This window comes from Loxodonta africana, chromosome 20 (genome assembly GCF_030014295.1).
Source record: "Loxodonta africana isolate mLoxAfr1 chromosome 20, mLoxAfr1.hap2, whole genome shotgun sequence".
Lineage (NCBI taxonomy): Eukaryota > Metazoa > Chordata > Mammalia > Proboscidea > Elephantidae > Loxodonta > Loxodonta africana.
Window position 1 is genome coordinate 57,377,492 of NC_087361.1, and position 27,492 is coordinate 57,404,983.

At 46.8% G+C, this 27,492-nt stretch overlaps 1 protein-coding gene across 1 annotated transcript in view; it reads right to left on the reverse strand.

Annotated features, from left to right (window-relative positions):
• The window catches only part of RCAN1 (regulator of calcineurin 1), a 107,142-nt gene extending 82,868 nt beyond the window's left edge, over positions 1 to 24,274 (reverse strand). Inside the window, exon 1 of the mRNA XM_064273227.1 lies at positions 24,150 to 24,274. Within this exon, the coding sequence (XP_064129297.1) occupies positions 24,150 to 24,236 (87 nt within the window). The 5' untranslated portion in view covers positions 24,237 to 24,274. The remainder of the gene's footprint in view (positions 1 to 24,149) is intronic.
• Positions 24,275 to 27,492: the final 3,218 nt, after the last annotated feature.

Consider the following 27,492-nt stretch of genomic DNA (forward strand, 5'->3'; position numbering starts at 1 on the left):
GGCAAGACTTCAGCTCACTCACTCTGAACACGTCATCAGGAAGGACCAACCGCTGAAAAAGGACATCACGTTTGGTAAATGAGAGAATGCTGAGGCAGGGATAATTCAAAATGGCTTGTGAGTAAAATGCCAAGGCCCCATCTTTCCTGAGAGATCCTATTTCTATGCTAGAGCTCTTGGCTGAGGGTCTTCTTGAAGGCTCTCCTTTATTCTCCTCTCAGATTCCCTGCAGAGTTCTCTTTAGCTTTAGATCAAATCACCAGGATAAGAGCAAGCCCGTGACCCTGTTGCAGTCACGGATGTTTAAAATCTTTCAGAAAAAGTTACGCATTTGGACCAGGAGGCACAGCGCCCGCATTTCCTGAGGACGCTGGCGCACAGGCAAGTGCCTAATGCTGCTTTCAAACCATCGAATAGGAACACTGCTTCCCAGGGGGCTGTGTTGCCCTGATCTTGGAAGAACCTTTGAACTATAGAGCAAAATGACTCAGCTGAAAACTCAGCAACTGGCAGCCACTCTGGGCCGACCACGTGTTAACCAGGAGGTCAGTGAGGCTGAGGTATGTCACTGTACGTCTGCTGTCTACGTACCCAGGGCTTCGGTTATTGTTTAAAGAAGGGGAACGGGAAGTGAGGAAGCAAGCAGGGGGCCAGGTAGAGTAAGAAAATCTGAGACTCAGAACCAAACGCCTGGGCTTCTGGTTTCAGTTCAACTATGAACTTGCCATGTGATTTGGGGCCAATCTCGACCTCTCCAAGCAGTCCCCTTATCTATAAAACGCAGGGGTCACGCACATCCACTCATGGTAGGAATGGGGAACCCATGCTGCACAAGCTGTAGCTACCAGCCACGTCTGGCTACTTAAATTAAAATTAGACAGAATTAAAAATTCAGCTCGTCAGTAGCACTTGCCACATTTTAAGTACTCAATAGCATGTGATGATTTAAATTAAAAAATTTGGTCCCCTTGGTCACATCAGCCACATTTCACATGCTCAAGGGCCACATGTAGCGAGTGGCCACCGCACTGGGCAGTGCAGACAGAGAAGAGTTCCATCAACGCAGCACTGAGACTACGCAGACGGAGAAACACAATTCACAGGACATTCTTGAGTCACTTCTTTAAAAGAAAAATTGTGCGCTGGGTTAGACCAATATAAAAGTCATGGAAGAACTGGCCGTGCTCACTGTGTATAGCCAGGTCTATAAGGCAGAAGTACTCATCCTTCAAGGTATTCTTGGAGATGAGTTAAAATACCAGACCACCGTGCCAAGGTTACGACTGATGATAAAACACTAGCACGAGTCCCTTGAAAGCTGCCCACAAGACAAGGTGGCCATCTGCCACCTCTATAATTTAATGCTGAAGGGTCAGCCAGTGCGTTTGGACATGAGAATAAAACAAGACATACGATATTGTGATGAAGATGGCAAAACCATTGTTATTTGCAGATGATATAATTTTATACCTAGAAAGCACAAAAGAATCAACTCAAAAACAATTAGAAATGGTAAGAGGCTTTGGTGAGGTGGTTGGTTAAAAAGTTAATACGTAAAAACAACAATTGCCTGTATACGAAAGTCAAATTAAGTACAATGAAAGAATCTCACATTTTAATACATTTCTTAAGGCTACATGAAATTATTTATATAGGAGAACATACAACGTAAATAAAACCTAAGGAATATATAAGATCTGTCTGAAGAAAAGAGACCTGGTGGTGCAGTGGTTAAGTATTCGGCTATTAATCAAAAGATGGGCAGTTCGAATCCATCAGCTGCTCCTTGGAAACCCTATGGGGCAGTTCTACTCTGCCCTATAGGGTTGCTATGAGTTGGCATCGACTTGACAGCATTGGGTTTGTTCGTTTTAATATGAAGAAAACTCCAAACCTGATGTAGAAAAAAAAAAAAACTTTTTTTTTTTTATTGGGTTTGTTCGTTTTAATATGAAGAAAACTCCAAACCTGATGTAGAGTGACATAAAAATGGCTTACATAAGTAAAACACTGCAAGGACATAATATTGAAGATGTCAATTTTCCCTAAGTAACTCTATAAGCCCAAAGTGATCCCACTCAAAATACTAACGCTGCATTCTTGCTTTTCTTCTTTGTAGGGGCAGGAGAGTTTCAACAAGACTGAATGATTCTAAAGTTCGTGAAAAATAAGAAGCAAATAAAATTGACCAGGAAAATAAATTCTGAAAAAGAAGAATGAGGAGGGAGAATTAGTCTTATTAATTGTCAAGTAAGGCTAAAATATAAGGGTATGGCCGTTAAAATAGTCTTAAACTGGTTCAGAAATGGACAAAAAAGATCAACAGAAGAGTCCTGATGCAAACACAGCTGATCATTTAGGTGGCATTTCAAACCTGCAGGGAAAGGCAGGCTGCTTAGGAAACAGGACTGGAATGGCCTTCAGTTACAAGCAGGAAAAAAAAAAAAAAAACTTAACTTAGCCTTTATGCCAAAATACCCAGTGAATTAAAGACAAATATTAAAAATCAAAACATCAAAGTACTAGAAGAAAACACCCTCCTACGCATAATCTCGGCACAGGTAAGGACTCTCGACATATGCGTATGAGACAAACCCAGAGGATATAAAGGAAAATTTTCTATGTTTGAAGTACAAAAAAAAAAAAATGATGTGTGATAAAACACCACAAAATCAAAGGACAAACTGGTGATAATATCTGCAATAGATGTGATAGAGTACTAATTTCCTTAATATACAAAAAAACTCTTACAAGTTCATGAGGACAGACCAAAATCTCAGCAGAAAAGGGGCAAAAGACATAAAGAATCAATTTGCAGAAAAAGAAAAATGACTAACAAGCGTAGTAGGATGGTCGACCTTGTTCTCAGTTAAAGAAAAGCAAGCTAAACCAAAGAGAGACTGTTTCTTATCCATCAGAGATCCTAGCAATGATCCAAAAGGATTTATAACATCCAGTGTTGGCAAGAATGTGGGGAAAGAGGAACGCTTACGCAATGTTGGTGCTGGTAAGGTAAATCGGTATAAACATTTTGGACAGTAAACTGGCAGTATCTATCAAATTTGAAATAACCATACCCTCTGACTCAGCAATTCCACTCTAGGAAGGTATCTCACAAACATGCCTACAGAAATAAACATATATGCCTAAGGATGCTGCTTGCAACATTGTGTAAAATAGGGAGGAAAAAACCTAGAAACAACCTAAATGTCCATCAACAGGTGAAATAAACTGTTATGTTTTTATGAAATACCTGGCCCTGGTGGCTCAGTAGTTAAGCGCTATGGCTGCTAACCAAAACGTCAGCAGTTCGAATCCACCAGGCATTCCTTGGAAACCCTGTGGGGCAGTTCTACTCTGTCCTATTGGGTCACCATGACTCGACGGCAATGGGTTTGGGTTTTTTTTTGGTTTTATGAATTACCAGGCAGTCACAGAAAGAAATGCAGAGTCTACCGGAAAGAGACCCACAATTTACAAAAAAAGGCAAGTAGCCAACCTGCATACACAGCATGATATTGTGTAAAGATACACACATGGTATATATTTAAACGCCTGTCTCTATATGCACCCTGTGTGTGCAGTATGTTTATACACGCAAAGAATGTGTCTGAAAGGCTATACACACAATTAGCAGAGGGTATCTCAGAATCGACTTGACGGCTATCTCCAGAGAACAGATTGAGAGAAGAGGCTGGGGGGCTTTTAGTAAATGCTGTTATTTATTTTCATAACCAGATCTTACTTTTATAAAGAATTGCTCTTTGAATCATACAGCAATCTAGACAAATGTTATAACACACGGTTGGTGATCAGCAAATTCTACTTAATGAAAGTTGCATTCTTCAGACATTTCTCCATCATGCCAATACATACTCTTTCAGCCAGTATGGTGCAGGCCTAATATAACTGGTGAGTAACCTGGAGTTGTGCTCTCTGGCGAGAAGACTGGACAATGGTGAGCCATCCCTGATCTGGGGAGTCTCTGGGTAGCACAAAGGGTTAAATGCTTGGCTACTAACTGAAATGCTGGCAGTTCTTATCCACCCAGAGGTGTCTTGAAAGAAAGGCCTGGCAACCTACTTCTGAAAGGTCACAGCCATTGAAAGCCCTGTAGAGTGCAGTTCTGTTCTGAAACACACAGGGTCACCATGAGTTGGAATTGACTAAACAGCAACTGATTTGTCTTTTTGTTTATTTTTTTGTCCCTTATTTATCTATTTTTCACGGTAATAATTTGTATACTGTAAAAATAATTTGTATGCTGTTGTTGTTGTGTGCCACCGAGTCGACTCTGACCCATAGCGAACCTACATGACAGAGTAGAGCTGCCCCAGAGGGTCTCCTCAGCTGAAATCTTTATGGGAGCAGATGGCCAGGTCTTTTCTCCCAAGGAGTTGCTGGTGGGTTTGAATCACCGAACTTTTAGTTAGCAACCAAGTGATTACCCACCGTGCACCAGGGCTCCTTTGGTTTTTGTTCTTGTTTTTTTTTTTAATACTTGCCCTGAAGCATAGAGAACTAGCCTCGAGTAAGTCCAGATCACATGATGCAACCACTTCTTGCTCTAGTCTTCAGCCCCCACTAGGGCCATCAGATGACATCTCAGATTACTGTCACTGGGGCAGACTGCTGGGTGACATGCTGCTGAGGGGGAAAGAATCCAGTTTTTAAAGATTGGATCATTTAATTAAAAGCATAGCAGGGAACTCTGTACTGAGCAGACAGCACGCACTTCATTAAGGAAGGTCACCCTGCCTGCCAGAATCTAGCAGAAACCAGGTGGCATGAGGAGATAAGGAGGGTGGCAAGCTGACTTTGCCCTGCGAGGACTAGATACAGAACAGTGGCCAGCAGCCTTCTCTCAAGGGGGTTGGAGGCCGGCTGGTGCAGCTGGTGGACATTTAGCACATGACAATGTATTTCTGAAAAGATCTGTCTGTCCCCTAAAAGGCATTCTAAGCACAGTAAGAGAGAAGGGACAGAGGAAGGGAAGGGGAAGAGAAGAAAGAAGAATTGAAGGCAGGGAGGAGAAAAGCCTCACTGTCAAACATTCCCATTTATTTCCCAATTAAAACATTTTTCTTTAATTGTGCTAGGAATCCTAGGATTTCTTATCATCAGTAATCATTTTACGTTTTGCAGCTCACAGAGGTCTCATATTTATTCTCTTATTTGAGATTCATAAAAAGAGCTGTTTAGGTTCTTAAGTTGTTTTCAACTTTGTACAATGCTCATTTCACATTGAAACATTCTTTTAAGTCCTAACATGCCAACCAAAATGACAGCTTTATCTAAGCGTTTACAAGTGGTAAATCGTGCTAGTCTTGGGGTATACGATATCTAGTTACAGGATTCTGAGCGTTCAGCAACTTCTAAGTCTGTTCACACACACACACACACACACACACACACACACACACACACACCCCACAGCAATAATTTTAAAACTGCAGACCCTAGTAGCCTGAAATAATTCATGCCACTTCTGAAAGTACCTAAGTAACTCCTGAGAAAACAAGGCTTAATATTCAATAGGTTTAAAAGAGCAATGCTTTCATTTTTTTGTTGCTGCTGTATTTCCAGTTTCACAAATATTTATTAGGCACGCCCTGTGCCAGGCAGGAGACAGACGACCATGAGCAATACAGACACAGTAATCCTTGTATTTTAATAATCATTGTAATATAATCACTACCACACACTAAACACTTACCCTGAGCCAGCTATTACTCTAAGCCCTTTATTTACATGATCTCCACGGACATTGGGCCCTCACAAACAGGTACACGTGCACACACCTTCACGCATGTTTCCATTCTCAGTTGAGCCATAAAAATAAGATTAATAACAAGCAGCAAGAAAACCCACAGGTCTGTGATATTGTCAGTGTGATCACTGTGCTATCTAATGGAGAAAACAAACGTAGAAAAGAAAATACATAAATGAAAAGGAAACAAACAAATATTAAATGGTGACACAACATAAAACCTCTAACAATATGGTTCATTGACATGAAAGCGAGATTCTTGATCAAGACTAAACAAAGTATTTTTTGAGTATGTACTGTCTTGGGTTTGTGCTCAACTGTTAATCTAAAGGTTAGTGGTTTGAACCCACCAAGGGGCACCATGGAAGAAAGGCCTGGCAATCTGCTTCCATAAAAATTATGGCCAAGAAAACCCCACGGAGGAGTTCTATTCTATAACTCAGGGGGTTGCTATGAGTTGGAATCGACTTGATGGCAATGGGTTTTTTGTTTGTTTGTTTGCCCGTTTACTGTCTTCAGATACTATCACAAACATTAAAAAAAAAAAAAAAAAGATTGCTGTAGAGTCAATTCCAACTCATGGCAACCCCATGTATGTCAGAATAGAACTGTGCTCCATAGAGTTTTCAATGGCCAATTTTTTGGAAGTAAATTGCCAGGCCTTTCTTCCGAGGCACCTTTAGGTGGAACGGAACCTCCAACCTTTCAGTCAGCAGTGAAGTGTGTTAACCACCCAGGAATTACAAACATCACTGTACCATATTTACTTCTCACAGCAGCCTGGTAAGTCAAACGCAGCATCTAGACCTCTTCTTACAGATACTAAGATGGAGGGGCTCAGAACCTCAGTAACAGCCCTGGAGGCAGCCCGCTGGTGCTTTATTCCAAGTAACTCTGCTGCACGTGACGCCCTGTTCTGTCCGACATAAACGCCCCCTCACTAAACGTACAAAGTCACCCCCATATGACCGCTCTACCGCGCCCCCTCCTCACCCCATATCCAGTCTCAGGCAGGCTCCTGGCACTAAGGGATCAGGTAATCTTCCTGAACTTGGTCTAAATGATTAAAATACTCTTTAAAAAAAGACTTAGAGGTTACAATGTATCCTTTGATACATTAACAATGTTTTCTAACACATGCCAAAGATTAAATGAATATTTGACAAAACAGAGCATATTAGGATCAAAGTGCTTGCCTCCAGCAACCCTATGAATCGCTCTGAGGAAATGTACAAGTTCAAAACTGATTCAAAAAATGCAAACCACTCTAAAACGCAAGTGGCTGGGTTTGAAAAATCCATCTCAGACTCAGCCATTCTAGGAAGAGATACAGATACAAGCCTGAATTACTTTCAAAACCTTTGCAGCTGTCTCAAGGTCAGTTCAGGAACTGTAACGCAGTTCCTTTTTCTGACTACAGTTCCTTTGTTCTGACAGGCGGCCTGTTTTTAGGTGCTTCAAGTTTTATAAGCCAGTCGCCACCTGAGATCCCCAGTTTAGGATGCAATGGTGGTTTTGTGAGGAAGCTGAGAACTACGCTAATCCCCTAGAATCCCAGCTCCAGCCCAGAATTCTGTCACCCCACAGCCTGGGCGGTAGGCAATGCTGGAATCATGCGAAGACATGAGTTTCCAGGTGCCCCCTCCTCCCCCACACAGGTCTACCGCCCTAACAACCAGCACCAGCATTTCCTTTTATTAAATGTAATCTACCTGGAAACCTACGAAGGAAAGTCTGCTCAGACAGTTACCATCATCTCTGAAATGGCTTCGTATTTCCCAGCGCTGACAGATTGAGTCACATACCGTATAACTTATACCAAATCTGAGTGGGTGGAAGAAAATCTTACAAACTTGCAGAGAGGAGCAGTGGGAGTGGAGGCCATGCCTTTAAATAAAGCCCCCCTTCAGGAGGGGGGCAGTGGCAGTTCACAGGTAGAATTCTCCCCTTCCATGCGGGAGACCCAGGTTCAATTCCTGGTCAGTGCACCTCACGCACAGCCACCACCCATCTGTCAGTGGAGGTTTACGTGTTGCTGACGAAGAACAGGTTTCAGTGGAGCTTCCAGACTAAGATAAACTAGGAAGAAAGGCCTGGCCGTCTACTTCTGAAAATCAGCCAATGAAAATCTAGTGATCACATGCCATCATGCGTGAGTTGCCATGAGTCAGGGGCTTACAGTTTCTAGGTGAACTCAGCTACCCTGTATTCCACCTCCTAACCAAAGGCGGCAGCATACCCCAGCAGCCGAGAAAGGGCCCGACAGCTCAGGGACGCTGCGGCTTTCTCACAGGCATGGTTTCCCTCTGTGAAAGGCGGTCCTCACTTTAAGTTTCAACTACAAACCCTATCTTCTTAGTAGCTTCCTCTGTGGCACAGGCCTGAGTTTTCTCCCTTCTGAAAACGCACTTGGTTTCTGATGCCTGAAATAGTCTCAGTCAACCAGCAGGATCCATCGCAGAACAGAAGTGAAGTTACTTCCCCCTAGTGGTGACTGCTGGTCTTTTGAACGGCACCAGCCTAGCTCTCAAGGCAGAGCTCTGCTGTCTGTCCCACAATCCTGGGCTACCCAGGCCAGACAGAGGGGCACTGGGTCAGGCCTGACCAGGGGTACTGAGTTAGCCCTGTCGGACCTGATGTCTCTGGACGTCCTGCTTGTTATCTGTACGTTCCTGGTTCTTCTGGGTGAGCGGTGGGGATATTATCTGAGACAGAATTAAATGAGGTGTGAAAACACTGGGCTGGGAGAAAGCAGACCTGCATTTAAGTTCTAGTACTGCGGGTATCTAGTGAGCACTTCTGAGAAAACGTCATCACCTCTCTGGGCCTTAATCCTTCACTGAAGAAAGGAAAGCTTCAGACATCTGAGGTCCCTGCCTGCCACGAGACTGTGAGGAGGCCCAGAAGTGGATGTCCAACTGCTCTGGGATTCCATGGTCCCTACTGTCCTTGCAAAGGGAGAAGAAGTCTTCTTCATCCACAAGATGGGCAAGTAACACTATTTATTTCATTGTTGTTAGGTGCCGTCAAGTCGGTTCCGACTCATGGGGACGCTATGTATGAAGGAACGAAAACACTGCCCGGTCCTGCACCATGCTCACAATTGTTATGCTTTAGCCCACTGTTGCAGCCACTGTGTGAATCCACCTTGTTGAGGTCTTCCTCTTTTCCACTGACCCTGTACTTAATCAGGCATGATGTGCTTCTCCAGGGCTGGTCCCTCCTGAAAACATGTCCAAAGTACATAAGACAAAGTCTCGCCATCCTTGCTTCTAAGGAGCATTCTGGCTGTATTTCAAGACAGATTTGTTCATTCTTCTGGCAGTCCATGGTATATTCAATATTCTTCTACAACACCACAATTCAAAAGCATTAATTCTTCTTCTGTCTTCCTTATTCCTTGTCCAACTTTCACACGCATATGAGGTGACTGAAAACACCACGGCGGGTCAGGCACACCTTAGCCCTTGAAGTTACATCCTTTTGTAGCAGATCTGCCCAATGCAATCATATTTATCTTAGAGGGTTACAATAAGAATCCAAAGAAATGATGTACGTAAAATACACGGCACAAATGGCACGTACTAAATAAATAAAGTAATTATGATTAATTGTGTAATCTTTAATTATAAAATTTTCCATCCAAATTTAAGAGTAAAAAGGAGTGCTACTCAGAATTTTCCGGGGACAAGCATAAACCAGGAGGGACAGGCTGGAATGTACTGTCAGCCTATCAATAAATAATAGCTGTTATGAGATTTGGAAAAATTCCCCCAAAAATCAACAGACTATTTTTACTGTTTTACTCAAGTGTTTTGGGACGATGAGCAAACCCTCTGTTATGTACTGAACTATGTTCCTAAAAATACATGTTGAATTCCTGGCCCTTGTACCTACAGATATGACCTTGTTTAGAGATAGTTTTCTTTTGTTACGTTAATAGACATTGGTCCTAAATCCGGTCACTTCTGAGTTATAAAAAAGCCCAGGACGGGCACACACACCCTCCCCTCTCCTCCCCACCACCACCCCCCCCGCCACCCCCAGGAAGAAAGACACCCTGAGATGATCCTCTACAAACCAAGGAACCAAGGAAAACCCTGGCTACAACGAAGGAATTGACATGGTCGAGACCCTGATTTGAACTTTTAGCCTCCAGAAGTGTGAGAAAATAAATTCCTGTTCTTCACGGCCACCCACCTGTGGTATCCGTGTTACAGCAGCACCAGGGAACTAAGACATTGTCATGGTTTTTGGACAAAATCAGTGCTGGAGTCCTTTTACATCCTTCCCGACACAAGATCATCTCATGTCTGTCCTATACAAATTTCCAACACCAATCAAAGAAGCAAAGTTTAAGTGACTAAAATTTACCTCCTCTCTAGCTACAAACTAGCAGGCTAGACCCCCTCCCGTCTTAGTCATCCAGTGCTGCTATAAAAGAAATGCCACACGTGGATGCTGTCTTTGTCACCTAGTGCTGCTGTAACAGAAACGCCACAGGTGGACGGTGTCTCAGTCACCTAGTGCTGCTGTAACAGAAACGCCACAGGTGGACAGTGTCTCAGTCACCTAGTGCTGCTGTAACAGAAACGCCACAGGTGGACGGTGTCTCAGTCACCTAGTGCTGCTGTAACAGAAACACCACAAGTGGATGACTTCAACAAACAGAAGTTTATTCTCTCACAGTCTAGGAGGCTAGGAGTCCAAATCCAGGGCGTCAGCTCCAGGGGAAGGCTTTCTCTGTCAGCTGTGGAGGAAAGTCCTTGTCATCAATCTTCCCCTGGTCTAGGAGCTTCTCAGTGCAGGGACCCCAAGTCCGAAGGATGCGCTATTCTCCTAGCTCTTGTTTCTTGGTGGTATAAGGTTCCCATGTCTCTCTGCTCACTTCTTTCTTTTATATTTCAGAACAGATTGGTTTAAGACTCAACCTAATCTTGTAGATTGAGTCAGTGCCTCATTAACATAACTGCCTCTAATCCAGCCTCATTAACATCACAGAGGTAGGATTTACAACACAAAGCAAAACCACATCAGATGACAAAATAGTGGACAATCACACAATACTGGGAATCATGCCCTAGCCAAGTTGACACATCTTTTGGGGGGACACAATTCAATCCATGACACCCCATGTCGGACAAGGCAAGAGAGGAGTTGGGAGGCTGGGACAGCTGGGTGGAAGAGAACTACAGAATCACACTGCAGGAGTTTTCTTCTTGGGCAAACTCCTATCTGGAAAAGCCTGACTTCACTTGTGGGATGCAGGTGACCATGGGACAAATGGGCCATGCCCCTGACAGAAGTGTAGAGTCAACCAGCTTTGAGAGCCACACAGATGATCCAATTCTACTTGCTCAGTTAGCAGATGAAACAACTGAGGTCTGGAAAAGTTAAAGAACTTGACCAAGGGCATGTTGTTAATTATCGCCCTATTCAGCTCTTTGGTTATATTTACACAACACACACAATACAAATAAGCTTTTTAAAGGTGAAAAAACTCAACTATGTGCCTTCCCAGCTGGCCTGCAAGCTCCAAGGGGGAGGAAATGCTATCTGTCCTTCACCATGGCCATATCTAGGGCTGCCGCCTCACCTGGACCCTCACGTGGCTTTGGGGTGGGGACACTTGTGCTCACTGGGCACTAAAGGCTGGGGCTTGGGGAGGCTGACTGATGTGCCCAGGTCTCCCAGCTGGTTGTGCAACAAGCATGGTGCCTGGAGCAAGGCAGACACCAGGGAATAGCTGCTGAGTGAGGGAGAGATGCAGGCAGGATTGATACCCGGTCTGGCTGGCTCGAGACCAGACACTTCTGGTTGAACACAAGACTATCATCAGAGTTGCCCCTGGGCCTGGGGCACCACAGCACACAAAAATATCTGTTAAAAAAAAAAAAAAAATGACTGAAAGAATAATAAAGGGTAGCAACTTGTCCGAAGCTCAGTTTCCTGTGGACAACACACTTTCTCACAGAGCTGTTACAGGTGTACATAAGGCATGGAAGGTACAGAACATCCCTGTGCACCAGGCCATCCTGGAAGAAGACCAACAACACAAGCTTGGCAGATGGCTAGCACTGAGTTTGAATCCTGGGACCAACATGCGTTGACTGTGTGACCTAGGGTGGGCTTCTGTGCCTCCCCTTGCCTCATTTTTCACATTTGTACAATGGAGGTGACAATGGTACCTACTTCATAGGGTTCCTACAAAGACGAAATGATATGTATTATACACAAAGCACTTTGCATTAGTGAATGTAAACTATTTTATTATCTTTAAAGTAAAGCAGAAAATTAACAAAAAATATAAAGGGGATAAAGTAAAACAAGCTATTACTATGTTGAGGGGAAAAAAAATCAAAATTAGCTCTGAATTCAGGCCACCTCAAATGCCTCTTCTCGTCCTGTTAATATGCGCTCACATTGGAATTTCATACTGCACCTGCTGAAATGAGCAATGAAAGGAAAAGTACTGGGCCTTCCCAAGTTACAAAGGATTTAATTTCCGGAGTTCTTTCAGAAATGTAGCGGTCAGCAGTTTCTGATACTTCAGAAACATAATATCCAACTATAATCCCATAAACTAGGTATTTTCATGCTAAAACTGTATTCATTCATGGAGTTGAAGCTAAAAAAAAAAACAAGATTAGAAAATGCCTTAGTAAATATTTATAAAAATTAGCTGCTCTATGGGGGAAAAAAAAATTTACAAAGAAAAACTGTACTAATAAACAGCTAGGACACCCTGATGGTGTAGTGGTTGTTACAGGTGCTAACCAAAAGGCTGGCAGTTCAAATCCACCAGGCGCTCCTCAGAAACCGTATGGGGCAGTTCGACTCTGTCCCGTAGGGTTGCTATGACTCAGAATCGACTCGACGGCAATGGGTTTGGTTTTGGTTTTTTGGTTTAATGAATAGCTAGCTATGGTTACAAAATGGCCCCCACGACCTCACCTCCTGGTATTCACGCCCTGGAGCGTGGGCTGCATCACTGGCTGGCTTCTAACGAACAGACCGGTTGCCACTGGGATGATTCCCATTCATGGTGACCTCGTGTGTGTCAGAGTAGAACTGTGCTCTGTAGGGTTTTCAGTGCCTGATTTTTTGAAGTGGATCACCAGGCCTTTCTACTGAGGTCCCTCTGGGTGAAGCTGAACCTCCAACCTTTCGCTTAACAGCCGAGTGCATTAACCATTTACACATCCAACAAAAGTCAATGGACAGCATTCCGAAACTAATTACAAAGCACGGCGGGTTTCACCTTGCGTGCTTTCTTTCCAGTTGGTAAGAAGCCATCTGCCACGGTGCCAGCTGCCCTCCAAGAGGCCCTTGCGCCGAGGAACTGAAGGAGGCCTCCAGCCATCAGCCATCCAGGACCTGAATCCTGCCAGCAGCGTGGGAGTGAACCTGGAGGCAGATGCTCCTTCAGGTGAGGCTGCAGGTGACACTTCACTACAGTATGTGAGAGACCCCGAGGCAGAGACAAAAGACAAGCCGTTCCTGGATCCCCGACCCAGAGAAATGCTGAGATAATAAATGCCTAATGTTCTAAGACATTACGTTTTGGGTTGATTTTTTACACAGCCGTAGATAATGATTCACTAAGCTATGTTGTGCGTTTCCTACGTCCCAAAAACTGGGCCAACACTTCAGGTACCTCATAGGATGGAAGCCCTAAGTTATGTTGTGTGTTTACTACATCCCAGACACTGGGCCAACACGTCATGTACCTCATAGGATGGAAGCCCTAAGCTATGTTGTATGTTTACTACATCCCAGACACTGGGCCAACACTTCAGGTACCTCATAGGATGGAAGCCCTAAGCTATGTTGTGTGTTTACTACATCCCAGACACTGGGCCAACACTTCAGGTACCTCACAGGATGGAAGCCCTAAGCTATGTTGTGTGTTTACTACATGCCAGACACTGGGCCAACACTTCAGGTACCTCATAGGATGGAAGCCCTAAGCTGTGTTGTATGTTTACCACATCCCAGACACTGGGCCAACACTTCAGGTACCTCATAGGATGGAAGCCCTAAGCTATGTTTTGTGTTTACTGCATCCCAGACACTGGGCCAACATGTCATGTACCTCATAGGATGGAAGCCCTAAGCTATGTTGTATGTTTACTACATCCCAGACACTGGGCCAACACTTCAGGTACCTCATAGGATGGAAGCCCTAAGCTATGTTGTGTGTTTACCACATCCCAGACACTGGGCCAACACTTCAGGTACCTCATAGGATGGAAGCCCTAAGTTATGTTGTGTGTTTACTACATCCCAGACACTGGGCCAACACGTCATGTACCTCATAGGATGGAAGTACTAACCTATGTTGTGTGTTTACTACATCCCAGACACTGGGCCAACACGTCATATACCTCATAGGATGGAAGCCCTAAGCTGTGTTGTATGTTTACCACATCCCAGACACTGGGCCAACACTTCAGGTACCTCATAGGATGGAAGCCCTAAGTTATGTTGTGTGTTTACTACATCCCAGACACTGGGCCAACACGTCATGTACCTCATAGGATGGAAGTACTAACCTATGTTGTGTGTTTACTACATCCCAGACACTGGGCCAACACGTCATATACCTCATAGGATGGAAGCCCTAAGCTGTGTTGTATGTTTACCACATCCCAGACACTGGGCCAACACTTCAGGTACCTCATAGGATGGAAGCCCTAAGTTATGTTATGTGTTTACTGCATCCCAGACACTGGGCCAACACGTCATGTACCTCATAGGATGGAAGTACTAAGCTATGTTGTGTGTTTACTACATCCCAGACACTGGGCCAACACGTCATGTACCTCATAGGATGGAAGCCCTAAGCTGTGTTGTATGTTTACTACATCCCAGACACTGGGCCAACACTTCAGGTACCTCATAGGATGGAAGCCCTAAGCTATGTTGTGTGTTTACCACATCCCAGACACTGGGCCAACACTTCAGGTACCTCATAGGATGGAAGCCCTAAGTTATGTTGTGTGTTTACTACATCCCAGACACTGGGCCAACACGTCATATACCTCATAGGATGGAAGCCCTAAGCTGTGTTGTATGTTTACCACATCCCAGACACTGCGCCAACACTTCAGGTACCTCATAGGATGGAAGCCCTAAGCTATGTTTTGTGTTTACTGCATCCCAGACACTGGGCCAACATGTCATGTACCTCATAGGATGGAAGCCCTAAGCTATGTTGTATGTTTACTACATCCCAGACACTGGGCCAACACTTCAGGTACCTCATAGGATGGAAGCCCTAAGCTATGTTGTGTGTTTACCACATCCCAGACACTGGGCCAACACTTCAGGTACCTCATAGGATGGAAGCCCTAAGTTATGTTGTGTGTTTACTACATCCCAGACACTGGGCCAACACGTCATGTACCTCATAGGATGGAAGTACTAACCTATGTTGTGTGTTTACTACATCCCAGACACTGGGCCAACACGTCATATACCTCATAGGATGGAAGCCCTAAGCTGTGTTGTATGTTTACCACATCCCAGACACTGGGCCAACACTTCAGGTACCTCATAGGATGGAAGCCCTAAGTTATGTTATGTGTTTACTACATCCCAGACACTGGGCCAACACGTCATGTACCTCATAGGATGGAAATACTAGGCTATGTTGTGTGTTTACTACATCCCAGACACTGGGCCAACACGTCATGTACCTCATAGGATGGAAGCCCTAAGCTGTGTTGTATGTTTACTACATCCCAGACACTGGGCCAACACTTCAGGTACCTCATAGGATGGAAGCCCTAAGCTATGTTGTGTGTTTACTACATCCCAGACACTGGGCCAACACTTCAGGTACCTCATAGGATGGAAGCCCTAAGCTATTTGTGTGTTTACTACATGCCAGACACTGGGCCAACACTTCAGGTACCTCATAGGATGGAAGCCCTAAGCTATGTTTTGTGTTTACTACATCCCAGACACTGGGCCAACATGTCATGTACCTCATAGGATGGAAGCCCTAAGCTATGTTGAGTGTTTACTACATCCCAGACTCTGGGCCAACACGTCATGTACCTCATAGGATGGAAGTCCTAAGCTATATTGTATGTTTACTACATCCCAGACACTGGGCCAACACTTCAGGTACCTCATAGGATGGAAGCACTAAGCTATGTTGTGTGTTTCCTACGTCCCAGACACTGCGCCAACACTTCATATACCTGATATGATGGAAGAACTATTTTGCCAGTTGCCACCGAGTCAACTCCGACTCATGGCGACCCCATGTGTGTCAGAGTAGAACTGTGCTCTATAGGGTTTTCAGTGGTTGGCTTTTTGGAAATAGATCACCAGGCCTTTCTTCTGAGGTACTGCAGTGTGAACTTGAACCTCTCGTCTGGTTAGCAGCCAAGCACACGATTGCTTGCACTATCCAGGGACTCACCCATTTTACAGACAGGGAAACTAAAGCACAGGCAGGGTCCCTGATTCCCCGGATCACGTGTAAGTGGCAAACACGTGATTAGAGCCCATATCCTTAACTACTAGGCTGCACTACCTCCTCAGGTACAAATTTCGGAGCAGAATGAAACCACTGAAATCTTTAGTATTCAAAATAAAACAAGCAAACAAAACCACCGTACCTAAGCGAAATCAAACAAGTAGAGGATTTCCACAATGACTGACTCTATCCAACATGTAAGTCGCTTTCCTTGATGTCAAAGTCTGAGTCCAGGTAATAAATATTTCCCTGATGTGACATCGTGAAAACATTCCTCTTTCGCCCAAGAAGGGCAGGAGAGCTATTTTTACTTTCCCTCACCATGAGGCACCCTGTTTATGCTCAGAGAACGCTGCAGAGTCATCAGCTGTCTCATTAACCCTCAGCATCCCCATGTTTTCACACTGATTGGTATTTATAAAGAAAAAAAAAAATCTTTCACAAATGAGTTGTATTTCAAATGACTGGCACTTCCCCACAGGCTTTGAAATGCTTCCTACCAACTGTGCATAGAAAATGAACGCCGAGGGGTCTATCCCTATTCCACCCTACCACACACACCGCCGTGGGTCTATCCCCCTGCCACACACACACGCATACACACTGCTGTGGATCTATACACGCACACACCACTGTGCATCTATTCCCCCCCCCAACACACACACCCCACACCCCACCGTGGGTCTATCCCCCTGCCACATACACACGCATACACACTGCTGTGGATCTATACCCCCGCTACACACACACACACCACCGTGAGTCTATCCCCCCACCACACAAACACATGCATACACACACACCGCCGTGGGTCTATCCCCCTTCCACACACACATGCACACACTGCTGTGGGTCTATACCCCCATCACACACACACACATACACACACACTGCCGTGGGTCTATCCCCCCACCACACACACACACATACACACACACACACCGCTGTAGGTCTATACCCCACCACACATACACACACAACCATCCCCTGTGGATCTATCCCCCCACCACACATACGCACATGCGCACGTGCACACGCACACATATGCACACACACGGATGTGCACTCAACTGCTCTCACCGCCACCGGGGTGGTGCGTTCACAGAGCGTGGCATTAGGCCCCTCAGTGAGATGCATGAAAAGGAGGAATCATGTCCTCTGATCACATATTTAAAAAGGAAAGAAACAGAGAGATGAGGAATATAGCCTGAAATATAAACACTGACAGGATCAACAGCCTCTGCTCCAGCTATTCTAGCACAAAGCCTGTTTTTCTGTTCCCTTATGTAACTGTCTCGGGGACTGAAAAGTCTGTAGCAGCAGGCAATGACATGTAAGGTCACCACTACTGCAGAAAAATGATTTGAACAATGCATGGTGGTGACAGATTAAGCTGAAAAGGGAACAAACAACTGCTAAGGAGTGGAGTGGTGGGGATGGATTACAAGAAACACGTGGAAGTTAAAATATTTGTCCTTATTTACTTAAGAGTCAGAAATTCTAAAATTGGGGAAACGATAAATAACTTCTAAAATAAACTTTTTTCACATACGTAATAAGCAAATTTTTTTTTTTTTTTCACATAAAACATTCTGAACATTCCCAAATAACTTACACCGTACGATATCGCGGACAAGATCAGCTGTTTCTCCAAATTTAAGGAAGTTTTGTGGGAAAAGAAGATAGTCCATTAGATACTTTTCACACATAATTTAAGTCTGAGAAACCTCATGCCTATGACACTAGGGTGAAAAGTGAAAACGGTCTAAAAATGCCTCCATTTTGCCCTGTAACATATACGCCCCAAGTGTTACTATGCTGACTGCTGGAATGTCAGATTTTACAACATGCTACCTCTGAGTGGGACTCCCTGGGTGGTGTAAGCAGTTAATGTGCTCGGCTGCTAACTGAAAGGTTGGTGGCTCAAGTCCCCCCAGAGGTGCCTCAGAAGAAAGGCCTGGAGATCTACATGCAAAAAATCAGCCACTGAAAACCCCATGGAGCACAGCTCTGCTCCAACTCACATGGGGACGCCATGAGGCAGGCAACTGGTTCACCCCAGACTGACTTGTAACTGGAATGGCCAGAAACACAGTAAAATACACACAACCTCCTGAGCTGAAACTATGTGTACCAGCTGCATGACCCTGGATGTTAAAAACATCCCAATCACCAAATTACAACTGAATGATATCTAGTCTAGTAAAAAATAAGGCAGCTTCAGGAAAAGTACATGCTCTGACACGTGGGAGGAGTGTGAGCGGCGTGAGAGGATGCTGCCAGGGCAGAGGGAGGCGCCCAGGTAAAGAAAAATACTCGCTCTTGGCCCAAAGGCACAGGCTGTCCTGCTGATGGTCAATAGCCCTGGCTTTCGGGGCCAAGGCCAGACAACACGTGAGAAGGGGGCACACAGATCGAGAGTCTGACTCTCATTTCAGACTGAGGAAATCAAGGCTCAGAAAGGTTATGTTACCAGGCTGCAAGAAGCCAGCTTTTCAGTCCAGTGATCTTCTCACCATACAATGATGCCTCTGGTCAGGCGTCATCCTCCTAGCTAAACCCGTTGCCAACGAGTCGATTTTGACTTAGTGACCCTGCAGAACAACGCAGAACTGCTCATAATTTCCAGGGAGCGTCTGGTGGATTCAAACTGCCGACCTTTTGGTTAGCAGCTGAGCTCTTAACCACTGTACCACCAGGGCTCCCCAGCTAGCACAATGGTTCTCGGTCTTCACTACCAAGTGGAGTCACCTGGGAGCTGTTTCACCTGCGGACACTGGGTCCCAGCCCCTGAGATTCGGCTTTAATTGGTCTGGAGGTGGCACGGGTGTGGAGTGTTTCAAAGTTCCCTCCAGGTAATCTAATGCACACCTAAGCTTCAGCCCACTGGTAGGGGCATGCACTTACGTAAAGATTCAGGAACACCACTTAACTCCTTTGGTGCCTGTCAGAGTATTTTATGTCATTAAGAGAAACTCATTGCAGTATCACAAATCTTAATTGGCGTTTTTCTTTTTTAAATGAAAGTCAGTTTATTCACTAAGAAGAGTACATTTTTCCACGATTAGCATTTTCTGATAGCCTTCAGGCAAAGCTCTATTACCCAAGTATACATTCATGTTTTAGACAACAGAAAGGAAAAAAAAGCATTCACTTCTCTGACTGAATGGAACGATATTTACTGCTTGGAAACCAGCAGAATATCATTTGAGAACTCTTCAATGCCTGGCTTGCTTGGTGACTCTTCAATGCCTGGCTTGCTTGGTGACAACAAGGGTTTATTCATAAACCCTTATTTCAGGGTACCAAGTACCAGTGCCGACAACCCCACATACAGGTAATTACTGGTTCAAAGCACTGCTTTGCTTTTCTAAGTAAAAAAAGAAAAATAAGGTTCCAAAAACAGTACAGTGATGAAAATATTTGTACAAACAGAAAATAATCTTATTTTAAAAAAAGTTTTCATTTGTTTGTAATGATGTATATCTCCCTAATAATATCACTATAAATCAATGATAACGCGGATTTATTTTTTAGATAAACATTTAATGAACACACTTATTATAAGATATTTACCATATCGGTGATCCAGCTAACAGAAACAAATCTTACATATAGGACCAAACTGTTAGACTGTTACAAAATGGCTTCAGGTGTAAATTCCCAAATGAAGGAGGAGTTCAGGTCAATTTCCTTCTTCCGTTTAAGACTAAGGTTACAGTATGATACAACCAAATGTAAAGAAGTCCAACATCGTCCTTTTTCTTCACCCAGGTGACTGCCAACCCACGGTTAGGAAGAGAGGATGATTTAGGGCTTGTGACAGAACTGCAGCTAATGGCTGGCTTATTCAGGTGCTAGACACCACAAGCCTTAAAGCGGATTCACCTTCCCATTACACCACCCAAAGGTGAACACTTCATTCTTAAGAAAAAGTGACTTTTAAAATAATAAGGCTGTTAGATCGAAACCACAGAACCCACGTGTTCCTACCTAGAGGGGCAGTTGTAGCTAAACGAGACACTACTTACTGGAAGGCTTACCCAAGACCTGTGGAGTCCCTGGGCAGGGCAGACAGTTAAGGCACTCGGCTGCTTAACAAAAGGTTGGAGGTAGGAGTCTACCCAGAAGCGCCTTGGAGGAAAGGCCTGGTAATCCACTTCTGAAAAATCGGCCATGGAAAACCCTAAAGAGCATAGTTCTATTTTGACACACACGGGGTCACCATGAGCCACCTGTGGTGGTTTTAGCTCTCTGGTTGCCTTGTTGCACAGAGTTATTTGCCTTCCGGGACCCCAACTACCTCAGAGAACTGGTTTTTGAGTCTTCACCTATTATTTTACATCTTACCAAAACAAACAAACAAAACCCAAACCCACTGCCACCGAGGTGATTCCAACTCATAGCGACCCCATAGCATTTCCAAGGCTGTAAATCTTTACGGAAACAGACTGCCACATCTTTCTACCTCGGAGTCACTGGTGGTTTCAAACCACAGACCTTTCAGTTAGCAATCAGGCACTTTAACCACTGCACCACCAGGGCTCCCATCTTACAGGATACTACAAATGGGCAACCGACATACACAAGCCCCACCTCCCTCCGGTCTGAAACACCTCATCTTCTGAATGGAAAGAAGGGGAGGCTCTGTCTCTCTCTCCATCTCTAACACCACTGCCCTAGTCCAGTCACCTTCTCACCACTCACCTAGCCACCCACCTAACCACCCACGTAGCCACCTAACCACTCACCTAGCCACCTACCTAACCGCCCACCTAACCACCTACCTAAACGCCCACCTAACTGCTCAACTAACCACCTACCTAACCACCTACCTAACTGCTCACCTAACCACCTACCTAACCACCCACCTAACCACTCACCTAGCCACATACCTAACCACCCACCTAACCACTCACCTAGCCACCTAACTACCCAACCACTCACCTAGCCACCTAACCGCCCACCTAACCACTCACCTAGCCACCTAACGGCTCACCTAACCACTCACCTAGCCATCTACCTAACCACCCACCTAGCCACCTACCTAACCACCCACCTAACCACTCACCTAGCACCTACCTAACTGCCCAAATAACCACTCACCTAACCGCCCACCTAGCCGCCCACCTAACATCCACCTAACTGCTCACCTAACCACCCACCTAACTGTTCATCTACCCACCTACCTAACCACCCACCTAATCACTCACCTAACCACCTACCTAACCACTCACCTAACTGCCCACCTAACCACCTACCTAACCACCCAGCTAACAACCCACCTAACCACTCACCTAACCGCCCAGCTAACAACCCACCTAAGCACTCACCTAACCACCTACCTAGCCGCCCACCTAACCACCCACCTAACTGCCCTGGATACCTCCAAATGCCTCCTCATTGGTCTCCTTGTTTCTTCTCTTACCCACCCACCTTCCTTCCTCACAAGGCATTTCCCACCCAGCTTTGCAATTAGAATGCAACCCGAATCCTTACCATGGCAGGCCACCAGGGCCACTCCACCAGGGCACTCCACGTAACCGGCCCTGACTGCTCGTCCTAGCTCAGCCACAATCACCCCCCACCTCTCACTCTCCAGCCACGCAGTTCCTTCATGATGGTCATCCTTGCATAGGAACCTCTGTGTTTGCTACTCCCTGACTAGACGACATGAGACAGCGGTGTTCACTGGCAGAATTCCAGCCTTCCATGTGGGAGACCTGGGTTCGATTCCTGGCCAGTGCACCTCATGCGTGGCTACCACCCATCTGTCAGTGGAGGTGTGTGTGCTGCTCTGAGGCAGAAAGGGCTTTGGGCAGGGTGTCCAAACTGAGATGGGTTAGGAAGCCTCGCCATCTACTCCTGAAAATCAGCCAATGAAAATCCTATGGATCACAACGGTCTGATCCACATTTGATCAGGGGGATGGTACAGGACTGGGCAGTGTTTTGTTGCATTGTGCATGGGGGTGCCCCGAGTCGGTGGCCAGACTGACTGCAACTAATGACAGAGGCCTAGGCAGCCAACTACCCAAAAATCTCAACAAGGAACTTCCTCCTGCCAGCCAAATCCAAACTATTCAGAGGTCTTTCTAGGCCACTCAAGCTAAAACAGCTCCACGCCTGTCCTCGGTGCATCCCCAAAGCTGTTCTCCGCCCTTTCTGCCCTTCTCTGGGCCCTGGAAGGCTGACCCCACCTAGAGATGTGCTGTCTGGGCCCCTGACTCATTGCTGCCAGCTGGGCTCTGCCAGTGAGATCTGAGGCCCAGGAAAGTCAGTCCTGCTCACAGTGACAGCCCATGTAATACCCTCAGAGCCTAGAACAGTGCCCACCCCACAGTAAAGTCTCAACAAACATCTCTTATATGAATTAGGGGCAAAGTGGGCAAATTTTCATACAAAGCAATTTCAGAGTGCCCCCAACACTTACTAGGAGAAATTAAGCACCCAATTCTTATGGGACCTGACCTTGGTCAGCTAGACAGTCTGAGACCCCTGGAGAGAGACTTGAAACACTGGCTAGGCCTTAGCCCAGGACAAGAAGGCTTCGGGGAAGACAAACAAGGCCCTGTGCTCCTGACATGTGCTGTGCCAAGAAGGCATGCAGAAAGCTTACCTGAGCACACAGCCGTTGTCAACCCTCCTGAGAGTAAATGCATATACAAATAAATGGGACCTGGGCCCACCATTTTCCACTCCACAGTGGGGTTCCTCTTGGCAGCCACAGATCATTGACAGTGTATATGGACCCAGAGCCAAGCACTGAAAGCATTGCTTGTTTTTTTTCTTTTTTTTGACAGCTGGTCTCCTCACCAGGCATCTCCCAAAGACAGGTTTCATTCTGCAACACCTCCACCCTCTAAATTTTATTCTGCACAATAGCTGCAAATTTGAAATAAATTCTTCCTCCCCACCAACATCATTGATTGCTCATTCCTGGCCAAAGTGTCTAGATTGTATGGACTTGGGAAAAAAAAATGAAATCCCAATGTACTGAGTGCCCTCGATGTGGCGTGTCACTCCCTCGGGGGTCAAGATTTGACTAAATATCCTAAAGGCCTAGAAAATGGGCCCCTTTTGCCCCAACACCATTTGCCCAAAACTGGCCAAACAGGGTATAATGAACAACCAGAGATCCTCACCCAAACACTGGTTTTTCTTCCAAAGCACAGACTGGGAATGCAAGGATGCCCTATTCGTGAGCACTGAGTCACGTCGCCACTCACATCCGTTTCCTCGTCCCTATGAAGAAGTGACCCTCCCCGCGCAAGTGAATACATGCAGGGGATGGTCAAAGCGGTGGGGGGTCGGGGGGTCAGCGTTCCCTCGGCCAGTCGGTGCTAATGCATTCCCTGGTCCCCCGCCCCAGAGAGCAGGTAAACACCCAGGGGCAAGGGTGTCTCGGGGAGGGGGGCAGTGGTGAGCTCAGGTCAAAGGCGGGATAGAAAGATGCCCCCAGCCGGTCGGACTCGCTCCCTTGTGGCTGAAAGGAGGGGCCCCGACGGTTGGCATGGAGACACCCCTGACCTCTGGCCCCCAGGCTGGAGATGCCCCCTAACACCTGGAACCCAGGCTGGAGACACCCCCGAACCCGAGCTAGAGATGCCCCGTGACCACCGGTTGGAGTCACCCCTGACCCCCGGGCTAGAGATGCCCTCTGACCCCCGGCTGGAGTCACTCCCGACCGCGGGGCGAGAGACACCCCCTGACCCCCGGGCTGAAGACGCTCCTAGACCCCCGGCTGCAGACGCCCCCCGACCCACGGGCTAGAGACACCCCATAACCCCCGGGATGAAGACGCTCCTAGACCCCCGGCTGGGGACTCCCCCCGACCCTCGGCCGGAGACGCCCCCGGGCAGCGAGCACCCGCCCCCGCCCGCCTCACCCGGCACAGGCCGTCCGCGAGCACGCGCGGGTCCAGGCGGCAGGCGATGGTGGCGGTGGGCAGGTCCTGCAGGGCCACCTCCTCCATCTCGCAGTCGATGAAGCTCCAGTCGCCGCCGTCCTCGGCCTCGGCCTCGGCCGCCCCGGGGAACGGCGCGAAGGGCCGCGTGCGCGCCTCGGCCGCCGCCCCGAGCCGGGGCCCGGCCACGCCGCCCTCCATCCCGCGCCCCGCCGGGTCCTCGCGCCGCGGCCTCCGCGCTAACCCCCGGGCTCGCGCCGCGGACGGCTGTCACTACGGCTCCGGGAGACGCGGCCTCCGAGCGCACCCCGCCCGCCGCCGCCGCCACACGCGGGAGGGGCGCAAACCGCGCGCGCGCCCAGCCCCGAGGGATGAGCTTCGGCGCACTGAGTGGCGGGCCCTTTAAGGCCGGCACCCGCCGTGCTACCGACCAAGCACTTCCAGGAGAGAAGGCCAATGAGGGCACGGAATTCTCTTCACGTGATCTCTACGCCTGAAGCCCTGGGTGCCATGTTGCATAGGGGCAAAGGTCCCTAGCTTGGTGGCTTTTTGCGCGGCTGGCGGCTGCTGAGTGGTGCCTGGCGGGGCGCCGGGATGGTAGCCGGGGAGGCTGCGCGTCGGTGGTGCCTGTGCGGCGACGACTTAAGGGACGTGGGCCAGCTTTGGGAGGATTTAAGCGAGATCTAGTCGTGGCTGTTGCTGTATTTGCGGACATTACCAAGTGGTTAGATGCTTCCCATGTATTATCATAAACCAAAAACCAAACCCACTGCCTTCGATTCGGACTCATAGCGACCCTACAGGACACAGTAGAGCTGCCCCATAGGGTTTTCAAGGCTGAAATCTTAACGGAAGCAGACTACCAGATCTTTCTCCCGCAGAGCCGCCGGTGGTTTCGAACCGCCAACATTTCGGTTGGCAGCCGCGCGCTTTAACCACGGGGCCACTAGGGCTCCTTATTGAAAAAGATTGTATACAGTCCTAAATAAGGATTGAGCTAGAGGTGGTAACAGTAACTTACGTCTGTATTTCAGTTTTTTAGTCCTTATATCATTGCTCAAAATTGGTATCAGAGGAATTTTTTGAATTGCTGCTATGTACAAGGGGCCCTGGTGGCACCGTGTTAAAGCGCTCGCCTGCTAATGCAAAGAAAGGTCAGCGGTTTGAACCCACCCTTATCCTGTGGGAGAACGTTGGGGCAGTCTGCTTCCATGAATATTCGCGGCCTTGGAAACCCTATAGGGCGTTCTACTCTGTCCTACAGGGGTCCCTAGGAGTCAGAAATCCACCCCACGGCAGTGGGTTTGGTTTGGGTTGTTTTTTTTATGTGCAACGGAGCCCTGCTGGCCCAACAGTTAAGTGCTGGGCAGCTAACAGAAAACCTGGCGGGCTCCCTTAAAGATTACAGCTTAGAAAACCCTGTGGGGCGGTTCTACTCTGTCACATGGGGTTGCTGTGAGCTGAAGTCGACTTGACCGCACCTAACAACACCAACTACAAAAGAAGATACCTTTAGATAAGACATTAGTTCTTGCATTGGAGAGTTTACAGAGGGAAAGCAGAGGACCTCAAATGTGCCTGCACCTCACTCTCTTCCTACAAAATAGAGGTCCTGTGCTGGGAAGGGCAGTATGGTACCCTAAAAACTTGGGCCTGAATTCCAGCTTTGCCATTAATTGGTTGTGTGACCTTGGTCAAGTAACCTGAATCTCTTTCCTTACTTGGAAAGTGAGGCCACTTCTAATAAGCATCCAGTAAGTGCCCAACAAATGGTAGCTCTGTTATGTGCTGGGTTCTTTGGAGGATAGGAAGCCAGGGCTGTATATTCTCCTAAAGTGGGCTTAGCCTCTTCTTAGGAAGTGTAACTGACTGTAGTAAAAACTATACTCAACTAACAGCTGGGGCGTACCCAGAACCTGCCGCGTGTAAGGTGTGGTTGCCGTTAGGACAATTTCAGGGCTCTGTGTCCTCAAGGAGCCTAAATCAAAGGGGACAAGTAATAATATACAGACATAATGCACATAAAATAGAGTGTGATACACTCAAACCTACCTCAAGGAGTTGCTTCGGACTCATAGCGATCCTATAGGACAGAGTAGAACTGCCACATAGGGTTTCCAAGGCTGTAGTCTTTATGGAAGCAGACTGCCACATCTTTCTCCCATTGGAACAGCTCGTGGGTTTGAACTGGTGACCTTTCAGTTAGTAGCCGATCTCTTACCCACTGTGCCACCAGGGCTTCTTGGATGTGAAACAGTGTGTGGAGAAATTGAAACCGACATTCATTGCTGGTGAGAGTGTAAAATGGTCCAGGCGCTGTGGAAAACAGTTTGGCAGATCCTCAAAAAGCTAGACGTAGAATTATCATATGATCCGGCAATCCCAGCTCTAGGTATTGAAACCATATATCCACGCAGAACATGTACGCCAATGTTTATAGCAGTGTTACCGGTAATAGCCACGAAAGTGGGAACAACCGAAATGTCCATCAGCTGATGAGCAGATAAACAAATATATATCCATGCTGTGGAATGTTATTCAGCCCTTAAAAAGAATGAAGTACTGATTCATGCTTTAACGTGCACAGAGCGTGGAAGTATTGTTACAAGAAAGAAGCCAATCACCAGAGGCCACATGTTATGTGATTCCGTTTATGGAATGTCTGGAACAGATAAATCCACAGACGCAGGAAGCAGATCTATGGCAGCCAGGGGCTGGGGGAGGATTGTGGGGTGATGAAAGTGTTCTAAAACTGGATCGTACTGGTAGTTGCACAACCTCGTGAATACGCTAAAATCACAGAATTCTGCACTTTCGGGGGTGAATTTCGTGGAATGTGAACTATATCCCAATAAACTGGTATTAAAAAAAAGATGTAATCAAGGCCACAAGGGTTAGGTGAAATGCTGCAGGGTGGATGACACTGCAGATTTGAACCCTCTGTAAACTCAGCCAGACATTCTCGAAAGTGTAACAAAGGCGATGAGACTCCAGTTTTGGAAAAACAACTCCTGCCCAGCCTGTTGCTGGGTGGGTCCCTGTCGTCATCCTCCCGAGGACAGTAGGCTCTCACATGGCTGGCTTACTGTAAGCCGCTTAAGGGACAAAGCAGGCAAGGGGAATGCCAGCAGACAGAAGCCTGAAGTGGGAGCCCAGCAGACCATCACAGCTGCCACCGGGCAGGAAAAGAAGGGGCAGGTGCAACCCCAGGCGGGAAGAGCGGGAAAGGCACGGCCCCTCTAATGGGCTGTGGGGTGCAGTGGGTCCTGACTAAGGTGCAAACAAAACCGGACATTCCCTCAGTGCCTCTGCACTCTCACCTCCG